General features: G+C 39.2%; 1 protein-coding gene across 11 annotated transcripts in view; it reads right to left on the bottom strand.

Moving 5' to 3' along the window:
• CD1H11orf65 (chromosome D1 C11orf65 homolog) overlaps positions 1-15,808 on the bottom strand; it is a 73,845-nt gene that overhangs the window by 15,407 nt on the left and 42,630 nt on the right. For all 11 annotated transcript variants that reach the window (XM_086679193.1, XM_086679198.1, XM_086679201.1 and 8 more), the window contains one exon: positions 4,185-4,355. In XM_086679193.1, the coding sequence (XP_086535319.1) occupies positions 4,185-4,355 (171 nt within the window). The remainder of the gene's footprint in view (positions 1-4,184; positions 4,356-15,808) is intronic.

Genomic DNA, 15,808 nt, shown 5'->3' with positions numbered 1-15,808 from the left:
ATGGATACATTCCTAGAAACATACAATGTTCTAAAAGTGAATGAGGAAGGGGCGCCTGGGTGGCGCAGTCGGTTAAGCGTCCGACTTCAGCCAGGTCACGATCTCGCGGTCCATGAGTTCGAGCCCCGCGTCAGGCTCTGGGCTGATGGCTCAGAGCCTGGAGCCTGTTTCCGATTCTGTGTCTCCCTCTCTCTCTGCCCCTCCCCCATTCATGCTCTGTCTCTCTCTGTCCCAAAAATAAATAAACGTTGAAAAAAAAAATTAAAAAAAAAATAAATAAAAGTGAATGAGGAAGAAATAGTAAAATTTGAACACGTCAATTACTAGTAATGAAAATGAATCAGTAATCAAAAACCTCTCAACAAACAAAAGTCCATGACTATACGGCTTCATATGTGAATTCTCCCAAACATTTAAAATTTTTTTAATGCTTATTTATTTTTGGAGAGATAGAGAGAGACAGAGTCAGAGCAGGGGAGGGGCAGAGACAGAGGGAGACACAGAATTTGAAGCAGGCTTCAGGCTCTGAGCTGTCAGCAGAGAGCCAGACACAGGGCTTGAACCCACAAACCTGAGATCATGACCTGAGCTGAAGTCAGACGCTTGACCGACTGAGCCACCCAGGTGCCCCTACCAAACATTTAAACAAAAGTTAATACCTATTCTTCTCAAATGTTCCAAAAAATAGAAGAGAAAGGAAAACTTCCAAATTCATTCTGTGAGGCCAGTATCACCCTGATACCAGAACCAGTCAGACATGACAGAAACACAAAACCAAACGAAACTGTGGGCTAATTGACCTGATAACATAGATGCAAAAATCCTCAACAAAATATTAACAAAGTGAATTCAATAATACACTGAAAGATTAATTCACCACAAGCAAGTGGGATTTAGTCTAGGGATGCAAAAGGGGCTCAGGAGCTGCAAATCAATATGATACATCATGTTAACAAGAAGAAGAAGAAAAAACATATGATCCTCTCAATAGACGGGAAAAAAAACATCTGACAAAATACAACATCACTCATGATTAAAAAAAACCAAAACAACTCTCAAACAAGTGGGTTTAGAGGGAATATACCTCAATATAATAAAGGCTACATAGGAAAAACCCGTAGCTCACAACGGTGAAAAACTGAGAGCCTTTCTTCCAAAATCAGGAACAAGGCAAGAACGTCTACTCACCACTTGTATTGAACACAGTACTGGAAGTCCTAGCCACAACAACAAAACAAGAAATAAAAGGCATCTAAATTGGTAAGGAAGAAGTAAAACTGTCACTATTTGCAGTTGACATGATACTATATATAGAAAACCTGAAGGACGCCACCAAAAAGCTATTAGAACTCATAAATGAGTTTAGCAAAGTTGCAGAATGCAAAATTAATATAATACAGAAATCTGTTGCATTTCTAAGCACTCATAATGAAGTAGCAGAAAGAAAAATTAAGAAAACAATTCCATGTACAACTGCACCAAAAAGAATAAAATACCTAGGAAAAAACTTAACCAAGGTGGTGAAAGACCCATACTCTGAAAACGGTAAGACACAGATGAAAGCAAATGAACACAACACAAAGAGAAAGATATACTGTGCTCGCACTTTAGAAGATTAATGTTGCTAAAATGTTCATACTACCCAAAGCAATATACAGATTTAATTGCAATCCCTATCAAAATACCAAGAGCATTACTCACAGAACAAACCATATAATCCTACAAGTCATATGGAAACACAAAAGACCCCAAATAGCCAAAGCAATCTTGAAAAAGAACAAAGCTGGAGGTATCACAATCCGAGATCTCAAAATACACTACACAAAGCTATAGTAATTAAAACAGTTTGGTACTGGCACAAAAACAGACATGTAAATCAGTGGAATAGGATACAGAGCCAGAAATAAATCCATGCTTATATGATCAAGTAGTCTATGACAAAGGAGGCAAGAATATACAATATTCTCTTCAATAAATAGCACTGGTTAAACTGGACAGCTACATGCAAAAGAACGAAGCTGGACTACTTTCTCAAACCACACAGAAAAATAAACTCAAAATGATTACAGACCTAAATGTGAGACCTAAAACCATAAATCTCCTAGGAAAAAAAAAATGTAGGCAGTTATTTCTCAATATTGGCCTTACAAACATTTTTCTAGCTATGTCTCCTCAGGCAAAGAACACAAAACCAACAATAAACTACTGGGATTACACCAAAATAAAAAGCTTTTACAAAGCAAAGTAAACTGTAAACAAAATGAAAAGGCAACCTACTGAATGGGAGATATTTACAGATGAAATATTCAATAGGGGGTTAATATCCAAAACATATAAAGAGCTTAACAACTCAACAAACACACAAAAAACAAAGAATTCAAAATGGGCAGAAGACACATGAATAAACATTTTTTTTTCAAAGAAGACATACAGACGGCCAACAAATTTATGAAGATGCTCAACATCACTAATCATCAGGCAAATGCAAATTAAACCCACAATGAGATATCACCCTCTACTTGTCAAAGTGCCTAGAATCAAAAAGACAAGAAACAGTAACCATTGGTGAGGATGTGGAGAAAAGGAAACCCTCATGCACTGTTGATGGGAATGTAAATTGGTGCACTACAGTGGAAAATATTACAGATGTTCCTAAAAATTAAAAATAGAAATTCCATTTGATCCAGTAATTTCACTACTGGGTATTTACCAAAAGAAAAAAAAATACGGATTTGTAAAGATATATATGTTTACTGCAACATTATTTACAGTAGCCACAAAATGGAAGCAACCCAAGTGTCCACTGATGGATGAATGGATATTTAGTGGAATATTACTCAGCCATAAAGAAAGAATGAGATCTTGACATATGTGAAAATATGGAGGAACCTAGAAGATATAGTGCTAGGTGAAATAAGTTACATGGAGAAAGACAAGATTTCATAAGATTTCACTTTGTGTGGTATCTAAGAAAAAAAATAAATGAATAAACAAAAAATAGAACTAGTGGTTGTCAAAGGGGAGGTGGGTGGAGGGATGGGTGAAATAGATAAAGGGGATCATGAGGTACACACTTCGAGTTACAAAATAAGTAAGTCACAGATGTGAAAAGTACAGCATCGGGAATACAGTTAATAATGTTGTAGTAAAGTTGTATGGTGACAGATGGGGAGTGCACTTCATGTGGTGAGCACCGAGCTATCTATAGAATTGCTGAATCACTATGTTATAGACCTAAAACTCATATAACATTGTAAGTTGACTACACTTCAATTAAAAAAAAGAACACCTAGGGGTGAGTGGGTGGCTCAGCTGGTTAAGCTTCCGACTCTGGCTCACGTCACGATCTCGTGGTTTGCAAGCTCGAGCCCGGCATCAGGCTGTCTGTAGTTAGAGCAGAGCCTGCTTTGGATCCTGTGTCCCTCTCTCCCTCTGCACCTCCCCCTCTCACACTCTCTTTCTCTCTCAAAAATAAACATAAAAAAAAAAAAAAGAACACCTAAGTCTAATTTTCTTTTTCTACTTTTACATCATCTTTTTAAATTTTTTTTTTCAACGTTTATTTATTTTTGGGACAGAGAGAGACAGAGCATGAACGGGGGAGGGTCAGAGAGAGGGGGAGACACAGAATCGGAAACAGGCTCCAGGCTCTGAGCCATCAGCCCAGAGCCCGACGCGGGGCTCGAACTCACGGACCGCGAGATCGTGACCTGGCTGAAGTCGGACGCTTAACCGACTGCGCCACCCAGGCGCCCCTACATCATCTTTTTAAATATTCTTCCTTGATTTCTTCTTTTTTCTAGACAATACTTTTTTTTTTTTTAATAAATGCTTTTCCATCCCTTCACTTTTTTTTTTTTTTCAATGTTTATTTATTTTTGGGACAGAGAGAGACAGAGCATGAACGGGGGAGGGGCAGTGAGAGAGGGAGACACAGAATCGGAAACAGGCTCCAGGCTCTGAGCCATCAGCCCGGAGCCGACGCGGGGCTCGAACTCACGGACCGCGAGATCGTGACCTGGCTGAAGTCGGACGCTTAACCGACTGCGCCACCCAGGCGCCCCGACAATACTCTTTTTTTAAGTAAATATTACATTTGTGGGTCCAAGATTCAAGACGGGAGTGGGAAACAGAAAAATATATGAGGCCTGCCCTGCTCCCCAACAAAAGCAGCATGTATTTACTCATCAAAGTTCAGCGTGTTTGTCCAGTTGAGCACTTCATCCACCTCCCATTCCATCACCGAATCTATTCCACCGATTTCAACAGCTCTCATTAGCCCCTTCGTTGCTGTGTGGATTAAACCTAGAGTTTTAGCATTTGTTGACCTGGCCTCTAGGCTTCCTGTATAGTACCTAAACAGGGGAAGGGAAGGGAGATATAAACCTTGTCAGGTGATTACTAGTAGACGCAGCTAACAGATGTGTTGTTATTGCAAAACTATTTACATATTTAAACCAAGTTCTCACCCTATTTAACTCAAATACATTCAGACCAGGTTCTGTGTGATAGGATGTTTGGGAAAAAATGAAACAAAACAACTTAGCCAACCGCACTAAACGGTGAGGCCTCATTTCAAAACCCACCCCTCAGTACATTGGGCTGTTATGATATAATGAAAAAGCAAGTTATTAAATCACTGGGATCATAGGATTATAGAGTCAAAGGATCTTGGGAACCAAATAACTAGTCCTCTTGTCTTATAGGAGAGAAATTAAGTCCTGGAAGAGTTGACTGACTTTGATGAGGTCACATGGCTAATGGCGGGTAAGAAGAGGAAAGGGGAGGGGAGGAGGAAAGAGAAAGGGAGGGAGAGGCAAAGGGAAGACAAGACGGTAACATCTTTTTTGTGTCAGGTACTTTTCATACATCATCGTGTTTAATTCACTTTAAAAAGACAAAGCCGTTTGTGACAGCTATTTTTATTTCCATTTTATGGATGAGGAAGTCAAAAGCTGGAGAAGTTAAATTCTTCAAGATCATGTGCATAGTAAATAGATGCCAGAGCCAGTGTTTGAATTTGACTCCAAGTCCAGACTTCTTGGGCAGCACTCTTCTGTCTTACGGTAGCCTGAGCACATGAATGAATGCATCCACAAAACGTGAACTGAGTGCGTAGAGACAAGTTAGCATTCCTCACAAAAAATATTAGAAAGGTGCATTTTTCTTTTGGTTTTTCATTTTAAGATCTACATTTGTATTCCATTTTTTTTTTAATTTTTTTTTTTTTAACATTTATTTATTTTTGGGACAGAGAGAGACAGAGCATGAACGGGGGAGGGGCAGAGAGAGAGGGAGACACAGAATGGGAAACAGGCTCCAGGCTCTGAGCCATCAGCCCAGAGCCCGACGCGGGGCTCAAACTCACGGACCGCGAGATCGTGACCTGGCTGAAGTCGGACGCTTAACCGACTGCGCCACCCAGGCGCCCCTGTATTCCATTTTTAAAGTTAACTTACTCTGAAATTGTTTTCACTTATTAAGTCAACATTGATTAGGAAGTGGCATGGTGGGAGTGCAGAGCTAGGTAGGACTCCGATATCCAACTATCTGGCTTTGAGTCTTGCTTCTGTGACTTACTAGCTCTATGACTTTTGCCAAATAACCTAGTCTTTCTGGGCCTCAGATTACCTTAAAATGGTAATCACAACACCCCTCTTCTTAGCATTGTTGAGAGGTTAAGTCCCTATAAAGCATTCAGAATGATGACTAGCACATAGTAAGCATTCAACAAAAGAAGGCTTACCAACTCCTGGATGGCAAGGGGTAGGGCAGTGACAAGATATGTCTCTGCCCTCATGAACTTTCTGCTTTCTCAAACTTTTTTTTTTTAATTTTTTTTTTCAACGTTTATTTATTTTTGGGACAGAGAGAGACAGAGCATGAACGGGCGAGGGGCAGAGAGAGAGGGAGACACAGAATCGGAAACAGGCTCCAGGCTCTGAGCCATCAGCCCAGAGCCCGACGCGGGGCTCGAACTCACGGACCGCGAGATCGTGACCTGGCTGAAGTCGGACGCTTAACCGACTGCGCCACCCAGGCGCCCCTGCTTTCTCAAACTTTAAATAGATAATGATCCATGGGAGCTAATTTGATAAAAGCAGGAACATGCCTCTTGATTTATATTGATTAGTAAGAGCACAAATTCTAAGAAAGTATGAATTCACAGCTTTTCTGCCACCGCCATTTGCAAAGCACTGTGTACAGAGGTGGGATTCCTTTCTCGAGCCTGCATTCTTCTACCCAAATTCCCTGAACATAATAGGCACTCAAAAAAAGTAGGTACCGAATGAATGAATGAATGAATGATGGTACCCAATGGATGGCCTAGGTTTATGAACTAGTGTTCATGCCACAACAAAAATGAATTTAGAAAGCAGAAACTTCTGGAAGGCTAAGAGTGAGCACATTTTTTATGACTTCCTCCACAATTTACCTTTGCAAATATACACGACATTAGATTTAGAAACCTGGACGATATTTGTTTTTCCTTTGACAACAGTGATTTATGACAGTTCAGTTACCTATTTTTGCTCTCATCAAGGATATATAGAAAGGTGATTTGTTTTAAAGAGAATTATAATACTTATTCCAATAATTTAATTCTGTTTTAAACTCTTCAAATATTAGTCACTATTTATACTTAAGTGGGCTATAATAGTAATCAAACAAAAGACTAGCAAGTAGAATACAAATAGTGACCAGAATGAACACTACTTTATAACAATCATACCTTGTCTTATAATAAATGAGTGATATTTAAAACAACAATATAAACTTTGGCTTTACAGGTAATGTTGCAATATATCCAGTTTTAAATGATCTACTCTTTCTATGATAGAAAACTGAAAGAGAGAAAACATTACAAAAATATTTTTTCTGAATATACCAACAGGGAAAGAAGTTAAAATGCAAAATACCTAGTAAGAACTGAAGTGGTTTTTTTAAATATTTACTTATTTTGAGAGAGAGTGGGAGGGAGAAGGAAAAAGTACGCAAGCACCAGCAGAGAGGGACAGAGACAGAGAGAGAGGCAGAGAGAGAATTCCAAGCAGGCTCTGTGCTGTCAGCACAGAGCCCAAAACAGGGCTTAATCCCTTGAACATTTCTTCTCCATCCCCTGCAACCTTACAAAAAGGAAACATTACAACATCCAGTTATAAGGATTCACTCACTCACTCACTCACTCACTCACTCACTCACTCACTCATTGACTCATTCAAGAAGCAACACATATTCATTAAGCATCTACTAGGTCTAATGAAGCTGTCCTTTCGGAGATCCTAATGGAGGCGGCAGACAAACATACAGATATTTGCAGAAGTGTGACAAATGAGTATGTAAGACATCTATGAGGGCATGCCAAAAAAAAGTGCCCGTGCCTAGCTAAGTCAGGGAAGGCATCTCCTAGCTAAGAGGTATGTGAGCCAAGTATCAAAGATGAAGATCTTGTTGCCATGTAACTGAGCCAGAGAAGAGCAACCTAGGGAGAGGGAGCATCACGTGGGGATAGCTAAGGGTGAGTCCCTGGCATGTCTCAGGTAAGGAGGTGATTTGTGCTTTGGAAACATCACTTCAGTATTTCTGCAGGGATGGGGAGAAGATTAGAGAGGAAGAAGCCAATCAGAAGGACTCTGCAGATGCAGGAGAGAGGAGAACAATGAGAAGATGCCACAGGAAGGGAGAAAAATGCCAGTTTTGGGAGATTCTTTGGAGGTAGAACAGGACTTTATGACAGATTACACATGGGGGCTGATGAAAGGTAAGAAGTCAAGCATAACCTCTACTTTTCTGGCTTGGATGACTGGGTAAACAAATGATGGTGTCATAAACCAAGGGCGAGAGGAATGCTGAAAAGAAACAACTTTTATGATGAGGAATGTAAGAAATTCAGCTTAAGACCTGTTGAATCTGAGCTGGGAATGTCCATGTAATTAGAAAAACAGAGCTCAAGGGCACCCGGGTGGCTCAGTCGGGTAAGCATCTGACTTCGGCTCAGGTCATAATCTTGCAATTCACAAGTTTGAACCCCGTTGTCGGGCTCTGTGCTGACAGCTCAGAGCCTGGAGCCTGCTTTGGATTCTGTGTCTCCCTCTCGTTCTGCCCCTCCCCCGCTCATGTTCTGTCTCTCTCTCTCTCTCAAAAATAAACATTAAAAAAAATTAAAAAAAAAAAAAGAAAAACAGAGCTCACTTATGGATGAGGACTGTTTTGAGAGTAAATAAACAGAGGAAAGAAAAAAAGAAATAAGACAGATTAGCATCCATGTGCAACGACTTATTACCAGGTGTGTGTCTGCTGGTGCTTGGCCTGATCTTCAGCAAATCACACTGCCATTCTGTCAAAGCCAGCTGTTTCTAAGCGATGGCACATATGGTGAGTGTATTTTGTTGTTCTCAGCCTATTACCACACTTCTTTTGCTGCAAATGGGCCCCCTGGGTAGAGGCAATGTTGTATGGAATAAAATGATGATGGGTAAGGCTTCTATAATACATGGTATTGCTGACAGAAGTAACGCAAGCTGAGAAAGAAAATACACATCCAGAATATCTATCACTGTGCATATAAAGGGATGCCACCTCTATATGGGAAGGGTCCAATATCATCAGCCTGCCGCCAGGCAGCCAGCACATCCCATTGCTGGAGGCAAAGCAACGGCCTTTGCTGTACAGTTAGCTGTGACTATAGAGCCAGAACAGACTCCGTGAGGAAAAGACCATGTTTATGAGTCTATCTGTAGCCTTGATCTTGATACCCATGACCACTTTGTACATGGCTCCAGTGAGCAACCAGGTGAAAAAAACGACATCCACGGGATGGATCATCTTGTCCATCTGAATACTTACGGCTTTCTGCTTCATAAACCCTTTGGAGGGCATTCACAAGGACACAAGTATACTCTATGCCCATTTTGAGTACACATGTCCCCACACCCAATCACCACTTTTCCAATTTAATTCCAAGTACCCAATTATGTGAGAAGTTATTAGCCACTGCCCACAGTCAATAAGATCCCTGTCTCAAGCTATTTCACCTTCCTACATGAAGTGTAAAACCAGTTGGGCTCACTAGGAGGATACCCTTGGCCATTTTCTGGGCCTATTGAGGGGTTGTAATCTAGTGACCGTCCACGTTTGGATGTTGCCAGAATCCTGCGCAGATCCATGGGGAATGAGACCTAATGTAGTCTCTCTCTGTTAGCTCGTCACAGGGGACTCCCTACGAAGCCAAAGGCATGGACATGAAGCAGAGCCAGTGAACATAAGCAGGGCTGAAGGAACCTGGGCACTGGCTCATACAGCTTACAGAGCTCTCTGGACCTTCTCAGACCCATTCTTTTCTATCCTGCATCCATTTCATTCTGAGATGATGCTGTTCACTCTCAGTTTTATGGTTCATTGGATTAGATAAAGCCCAGGTCAGTTCATAGTCACAGGGCACCTGGAATCCCACTGCCAAGCATCCAGTCTCTACCAGGGCCCAGTAGCAGAGCCAGAATTGATTTTCAAATGTAACACAGTTGTAGGCAGAAGAGGGCACTACCTTTCTCCTAAACCCTCTGTGCTGAGATCCTCTTATTAAAACTCTTGGGAGACTCCATACACAAGTTCATAGTCTCTCACAGACATTTCCAATACTGGCGGGACTGCTTGGCCATCAAGGGGAAGTGGTGGGGCAGCTTGACCACACCGTGGACCTGCTACCATGTTTGTAAGAACACCATGTCCCGCTAGAGCCTGGCAGCCTCCTTAGGTTACCTCTAATATGGGTTGGAGCAGCATGCCCCAATGGGGCATATTTTACCCCCTAAATCCAGGGAGCCCCTCTAAGTGCTGTGTGCCTTCAAGGTGGACGGTACAAGGTAGTGCAACTTGTCTCTCACTTTAGAAAGGATATCCCCAAATGTCCATTAGCTTTAGTTATGCGGCAAACCCTTAACATTGTGCAAAATGTATCTCTCTCCTTCTGGTGTGCATCTGTCTTATTAAGTCATCTGGGGACTTATTTTCTGCTCACTGCATCTGATTAGTATAAGGTCACCAAAGTAATGGAGAGGCACGATGGTCTGTGGGGACGGGGATGTGCAAGCCCCGGGGGGGGGGGGAAAACAGCAGGAGAGCCGACAGCCCTGAGAGTAAGATGTAAAGGCACATCCTCTTCTTTCCATGCCAATGCCAATTGCTTCTCTTTTTGTTTACTGCTTGGGATGGGAAAGAACATGGGTCAGGTCAACAGCAGCGTACCAGGGGCCAGGGGCTGTGTGGATTTGCTGAATTAAAGGAACTTAGCTGCAGTCTGTGTCACCAGCTGACCGCCACCACTTCAAAGTTCCACTATTCCTGTGAGCTAAAGGAACCAATCCCATCACCGCTTTCCCTGCTGTCATCTCGTCTGTAAAAACAGCCACCACAGAGCTCATCAAGAATTCTGTTGCTCCCCACTGGGGCGCCTGGGTGGCTCAGTCAGTTAAGCAGAGGACTCAATTTCAGCTCAGGTCATGATCCTAGGGTCATGGGACCAAGTCCCATGTGGGGCTCCGTGCTGAGTGTGGAGTCTGCTTAAAATTCACTCCCTGTCCTCCGCTGCAGCCATTTTTTACTTGACACATCTCCAAAGGCAAGGGAATTAAAAGCAAAGATGAACTATCAGGACCTCATCAAGATAAAAAGCTTCTGCACTGCAAAGGAAACAATCAACAAAACTAAAAGGCAACCAACGGAATGGGAAAAGATATCTGCCAAGTGACATATTGGATAAAGGGCTAGTATGCAAGAACTCACCAAACTCCACACTCGAAAAACAAATAATCCAGTGAAGAAATGGGAAGAAGACATGAATAGACACTTATCCAAAGCAGACATCCAGATGGCTAACAGACACATGAAAAGATGCTCAATGTCACTCCTCATCAGGGAAATAGAAATCAAAAACCACACTGACATACCACCTCACGCCAGTCAGAGTGGCTAAAGCGAACACATCAGGACACTATAGATGCTGGAGAGGATGTGGAGAAATGGGAACCCTCTTGCACTGTTGGTGGGAATGCAAACTGGAGCAGCCGCTCTGGGAACCAGTGTGCAGGTTCTTCAAAAAATTAAGAATAGAGCTCCCCTTTGACCCAGCAATAACACTGCTAGGAATTTACCCAAGGGATGCAGGAGTGCCGATGCATAGGGGCACCTGTGCCCCAATGTTTATAGCAGCACTTTCAACAGTAGCCAAATTATAGAAAGAGCCTAAATGTCCATCAACTGACGAATGGATAAAGATGTGTTTTATATATACAATGGAATACTACTTGAAAATGAGAAAAAATGAAATCTGGCCACTTTCAGCAACGTGGATGGAACGGCAGGGTATTATGCTAAGGAAAGTCAGGCAGAGAAAGACAGACACCATATGTTCTCACTCATATGTGGATCCTGAGAAATTAACAGAAGACCAGAGGGGAGGGGAAAGGGGGGAAAATGTTACAGAGAAGGAAGGAGGCAAACCATAAGAGACTCTTAAATACTGAGAACAAACTGAGGGTACATAGGGGTGGGAGAGAGGGGAAAGTGGGTGATGGGCACTGAGGACGGCACCTGTTGGGATGAGCACTGGGTGTTGTAGGGAAACCAATTTGACAATAAATTATATTATAAAAAAACAAAAACAAATCAAACCAAACCAAAAAAAAAAAAAAAACAAAACACACCAAACCTTTAACTAGAGTCAGTGTAAATAAACTGCCCATCATAAAATAAGAGAGGTATTAGGAGAACTCAAATGTACAGACAGCCCAAAGAAAATACCTGAATTTTTTTTGTTAGTAAATATTGGGTCTCAATGTACCTCTTCCTTCAAGATGTGCTAAAATATAAGGATATATTGTCTTCCACATATTAATATAACTTTATTAATAGAGTGATGCTTCCATTGTCCTAAATAGGTTTTTCATATTTGAGTTTTTAATTAATTTCTTCTAAAGATGTTAACATGCTTTGACTCACGTGGGGCTGTTATACTATTTGACACACAAAATTTAAATATTGTTGTATTTTATTTTATCATGAACTGCTTGTCGATATAAAATGGAATAAGGGTGAGAGTGTGAGGGTAACTGTAATGGGACTTGATGTTGGTAGGAATGTTCTAAATTTTAGTTTGAGTGGTGGTTATATGGAAGTATTCAATTGACAAAACTCATCTAATTATACTTAGAATCTGTGTATTTTATTGTATACAGATTATGCCTCAATAAAAAACTTACAATAGGAAAAAATAAAAAATAAGTAAAAATAAAAAATAAAATATTTTGCCAGAACCAAGGTCACTAAGATTTTCTCCTTTGCTTACCTGTAGATATTTTATGGTTTGGGCGTTTATATTTATATCTATGATCTCTCACCAGATACAAAACTTCATATAAATGGTGTGAGATAAAAATCAAGTTTCATTTTTCTGATTTTAATATGCAATTTGTTGAAAAGAATATTGTTTTCCAATTATATTGCCTTGGCACCTGTGTGAGAGACACATGTATATTGGTAAGTTTTCTCAGCTATGTCCCATTAATCTATATATCTTTATGCTGATACCACAATGTCTTGAGTATAGTAGCTTTGTAGTAAGTCTTAGAATCAAGTAGTAAAAGTTCTCTAAATTTTATTTTTCCAAATTGTTTTGGCTAGTCTAGCTCCTTTGCGTTTCCATATAAATTTTCAAATCAACTTGTCAATTTCCCCAAAAAACCCGCTGGAACTTTTGACTGTTACTGCAATGAATGCACATATCAATTTGGAGACAATGGACATCTTAACAATAGTCTTCTGATCTACGACCACCATATATCTCGTCATTTATTTAGGTCTTCTTTAAGTTCTCTTAGCAATGTTTTGCAGTTTTTAGTGTACAAGTCATACAGATTTTTTTTCTCTTAGGTGTTTCATATTTCCTTATGCTACTGTAAATGTTATTTTTTAAAAATTCAATTTCCCAATGTTTCTTGCTGGAATATGGCAGTACAGTTGGTTTCTGTATCTCACAACCCTGATAAACTCACTTATTAATTCCAGTAGCTTTTTGGTAGGTTCCTTAGGATTGTGTGCCCAGTCAATCATGTCAACTGTGGATAAAGACTCTTTTAGATCTTCTTTTCCAATCTCAGTGTCTTCCCCCTCCCTCTATCTTGCTTTACTGCATGGACTAGGATCTTTGGTCCAGTGTTGTAAAGAAGTGGTGAGAGCAGACATCCTTGCCTTGTTCTTCATCTTAGAGATAAAGCATTCAGTCTTTCACCACTGAGTATAATGTTAGCTGTAGGATTTTTGTAGATTTCCTTTATCGGGTTGAGGAGGTTCTCTTATATTCCTAGTTTGATAAGAGTGTTCATAATGAATGGTTGTTGGATTTTTGTAGTAGTTTTTCTGCATCTATTGAGATGGTCCTATCCAATTTTCTTTGTAAGTCTGTTAGTATGATAAATAACAATGACTGATTTCCAAATGTTAAACCAACTGTGTATTCCTCAAACTCCATTTATGATGTTTACTATCCTATATATATGTTCTTCAGTGATACTGGTTGTTATTTTCTTATGATATCTTTTTTTATAAGTCTTAAGTCTCAGGTAATCCTTTATAGATATTTTTGGGACATATTCCCTCCTATTTCTGGAAATATTGTATAAAATTGTACTCTATTAAATGCTTCTTAGAATTCACCAGGAAATCTATCTGTGCCTGGAGTTTTCTTTGTGGGATTTCTATCAACTAAAAATTCAATTTAACAGCAGGACCTATTTATGCTTTTTTTTTTTTTTGAGTGAGTTTTGGTTTATGCCTTTCAATGAATTTTTCTTTCACCTAATTTTTCAAATTTGTATGCATTAAATTATTCATAATACATCTATATTGCTTTAATGCCTATAGGATTAAACATCCTTTTTATTTCTGATGTTTCTGAATTACATGTGTTTATTTCTCTTTTCAAATTTTTATTTAGAGGTTTATAAACTGTATTGCTCTTTTCAAAAAAAACCCAAGTTTTGATTTCCTTCATTTTTGCTGATGGTTTTCTGTTTGCAATGTTACTGCTTTCTACTGTTATCATTTCCTTTCTTCTACTTGCTTCGGGTTTGACTTGCTCTTCTTTTCTGGTTCTTATGTTGGAAGCTTAGATTATTGATTTGAGATTTTTAAAAAATATTTATTTTTGAGAGACAGAGAGACAGAGCACAGGAAGGGAGGGGCAGAGAGAGAGGGAGACACAGAATCTGAAGCAGGCTCCAGGCTCTGAGCTGTCAGCACAGAGCCTGATGCAGGGCTCGAACCTGTGAACCATGAGATCATGACCTGAGCCAAAGTTAGATGCTTAACCAACTGAGCCACACTGGTGCCCTGAGATCTTTCTTTTTAAATATAAGTATTTAATTCTCTTAAGTAAAAATTCTCTGTAAGTACTGCTTTAGCTGCATCCTTCAACTTTTGTTGTATTTTCATTTCCATTAAATCAAAAATATTTTCAAATTTCCCTTGTGACTTCTTCCACTCATAGATTATATAGAGGTATGCTATTTAATATCTAAATAGTTGGACGTTTTCCAGAAAATTTTCTGTTATTACTGTTTTTAATTTTTTTATTGATTTATTACTTTTAATTCATTTTTATGTTTTTAATTACTTTTTAATTCTATTGTGATCAGACAACATCCTCTATATGATTTTAATTTTTTCAAATTTGTGGTTGTTTTATGACCTAGAATATAATGTATCTTGGTGGGATTTTTCACCAGCACTAGAAAAGAATATTCAGTGCTCATGCGGGGTACAGTGCTCTATCGATGCCAATTATGTCCAGTTTTGCTCAAGTCTTCTCTAGCCTTACTAAGTTACTGTCCACTTGTTCTACCAATCACTCATGAAAGGGCTTTGAAATCTCTGATTATAATTTTGGATTTGCCTATTTCTCCTTTCGGTACTATTAGTTTTTGTTTCATGTACTTCGAAGCTCTGTTATTAGGAAACAAGTATTTAGGACTGTTCTGTCCTTGTGTATAGTTTTCTTATCCAATCTGTCAAACTCTGCCTTTATTTGGGGTGCTCAGACCACTTGCATTTAAAGTTATCATTGATATGATTGATTTCAGTCTATATCACGCTATTTGCTTTCTCTTTGTCCTCTCCGTTCTTTCCTTCCCTCTTTGTTCGCCCTTCTTTTGGACTGATTGTTTTTTATGACGCTATTTTATTTCCATCGTTACATTCTTATATTTACGTCTTTGTTCTTGTTGATTTTATGGTTGCTTTGGGGTTTGTAATATACATCTTTAACAACCACAGTCTACCTTTAAGTACTATTATACTACTTCATATGCACACTCAGGACCTTCTAGAAGTACACTTCCATCTCAACTCTCCCAACCTTTATGGCATCATTATCCTACATTTTACTTTTGCACTGTTCTAAGTTTACAAACATCACAACATACTCTTGGTGTTTCTGCTTTAAATAGTAAAAAAAACTTTAAAAACTTAAATTTTTAAAAATTTTATTCAGTGATTAATTGCATCATATAGTGGTATTATATTGGAGTTTTTTTGAACAATTTAATTGTAATGTCAGGAAAATAAGCAATTATATTTTGCTTGAAATGCAGATTTTCAATACAAGAGAAAAAGGAATATAATTATGGGATCAAAAATTAAAGTACAACTTGATTGGTAATATCAATATTAATTCATTCCTTTACAACTTTAATACCCATCTTTAAAAAGTTCAGTAAAAAACATGTAACACAAAATTTATCATCTAATCTATCTT

This window comes from Puma concolor, chromosome D1 (assembly GCF_028749965.1).
Source record: "Puma concolor isolate L17-30 chromosome D1, mPumCon1.1.hap2, whole genome shotgun sequence".
Classification (NCBI taxonomy): Eukaryota; Metazoa; Chordata; class Mammalia; order Carnivora; family Felidae; genus Puma; species Puma concolor.
The sequence above is the reverse complement of the archived record's forward strand: the minus strand, read 5'-3'. Positions and strand labels throughout refer to the sequence as shown.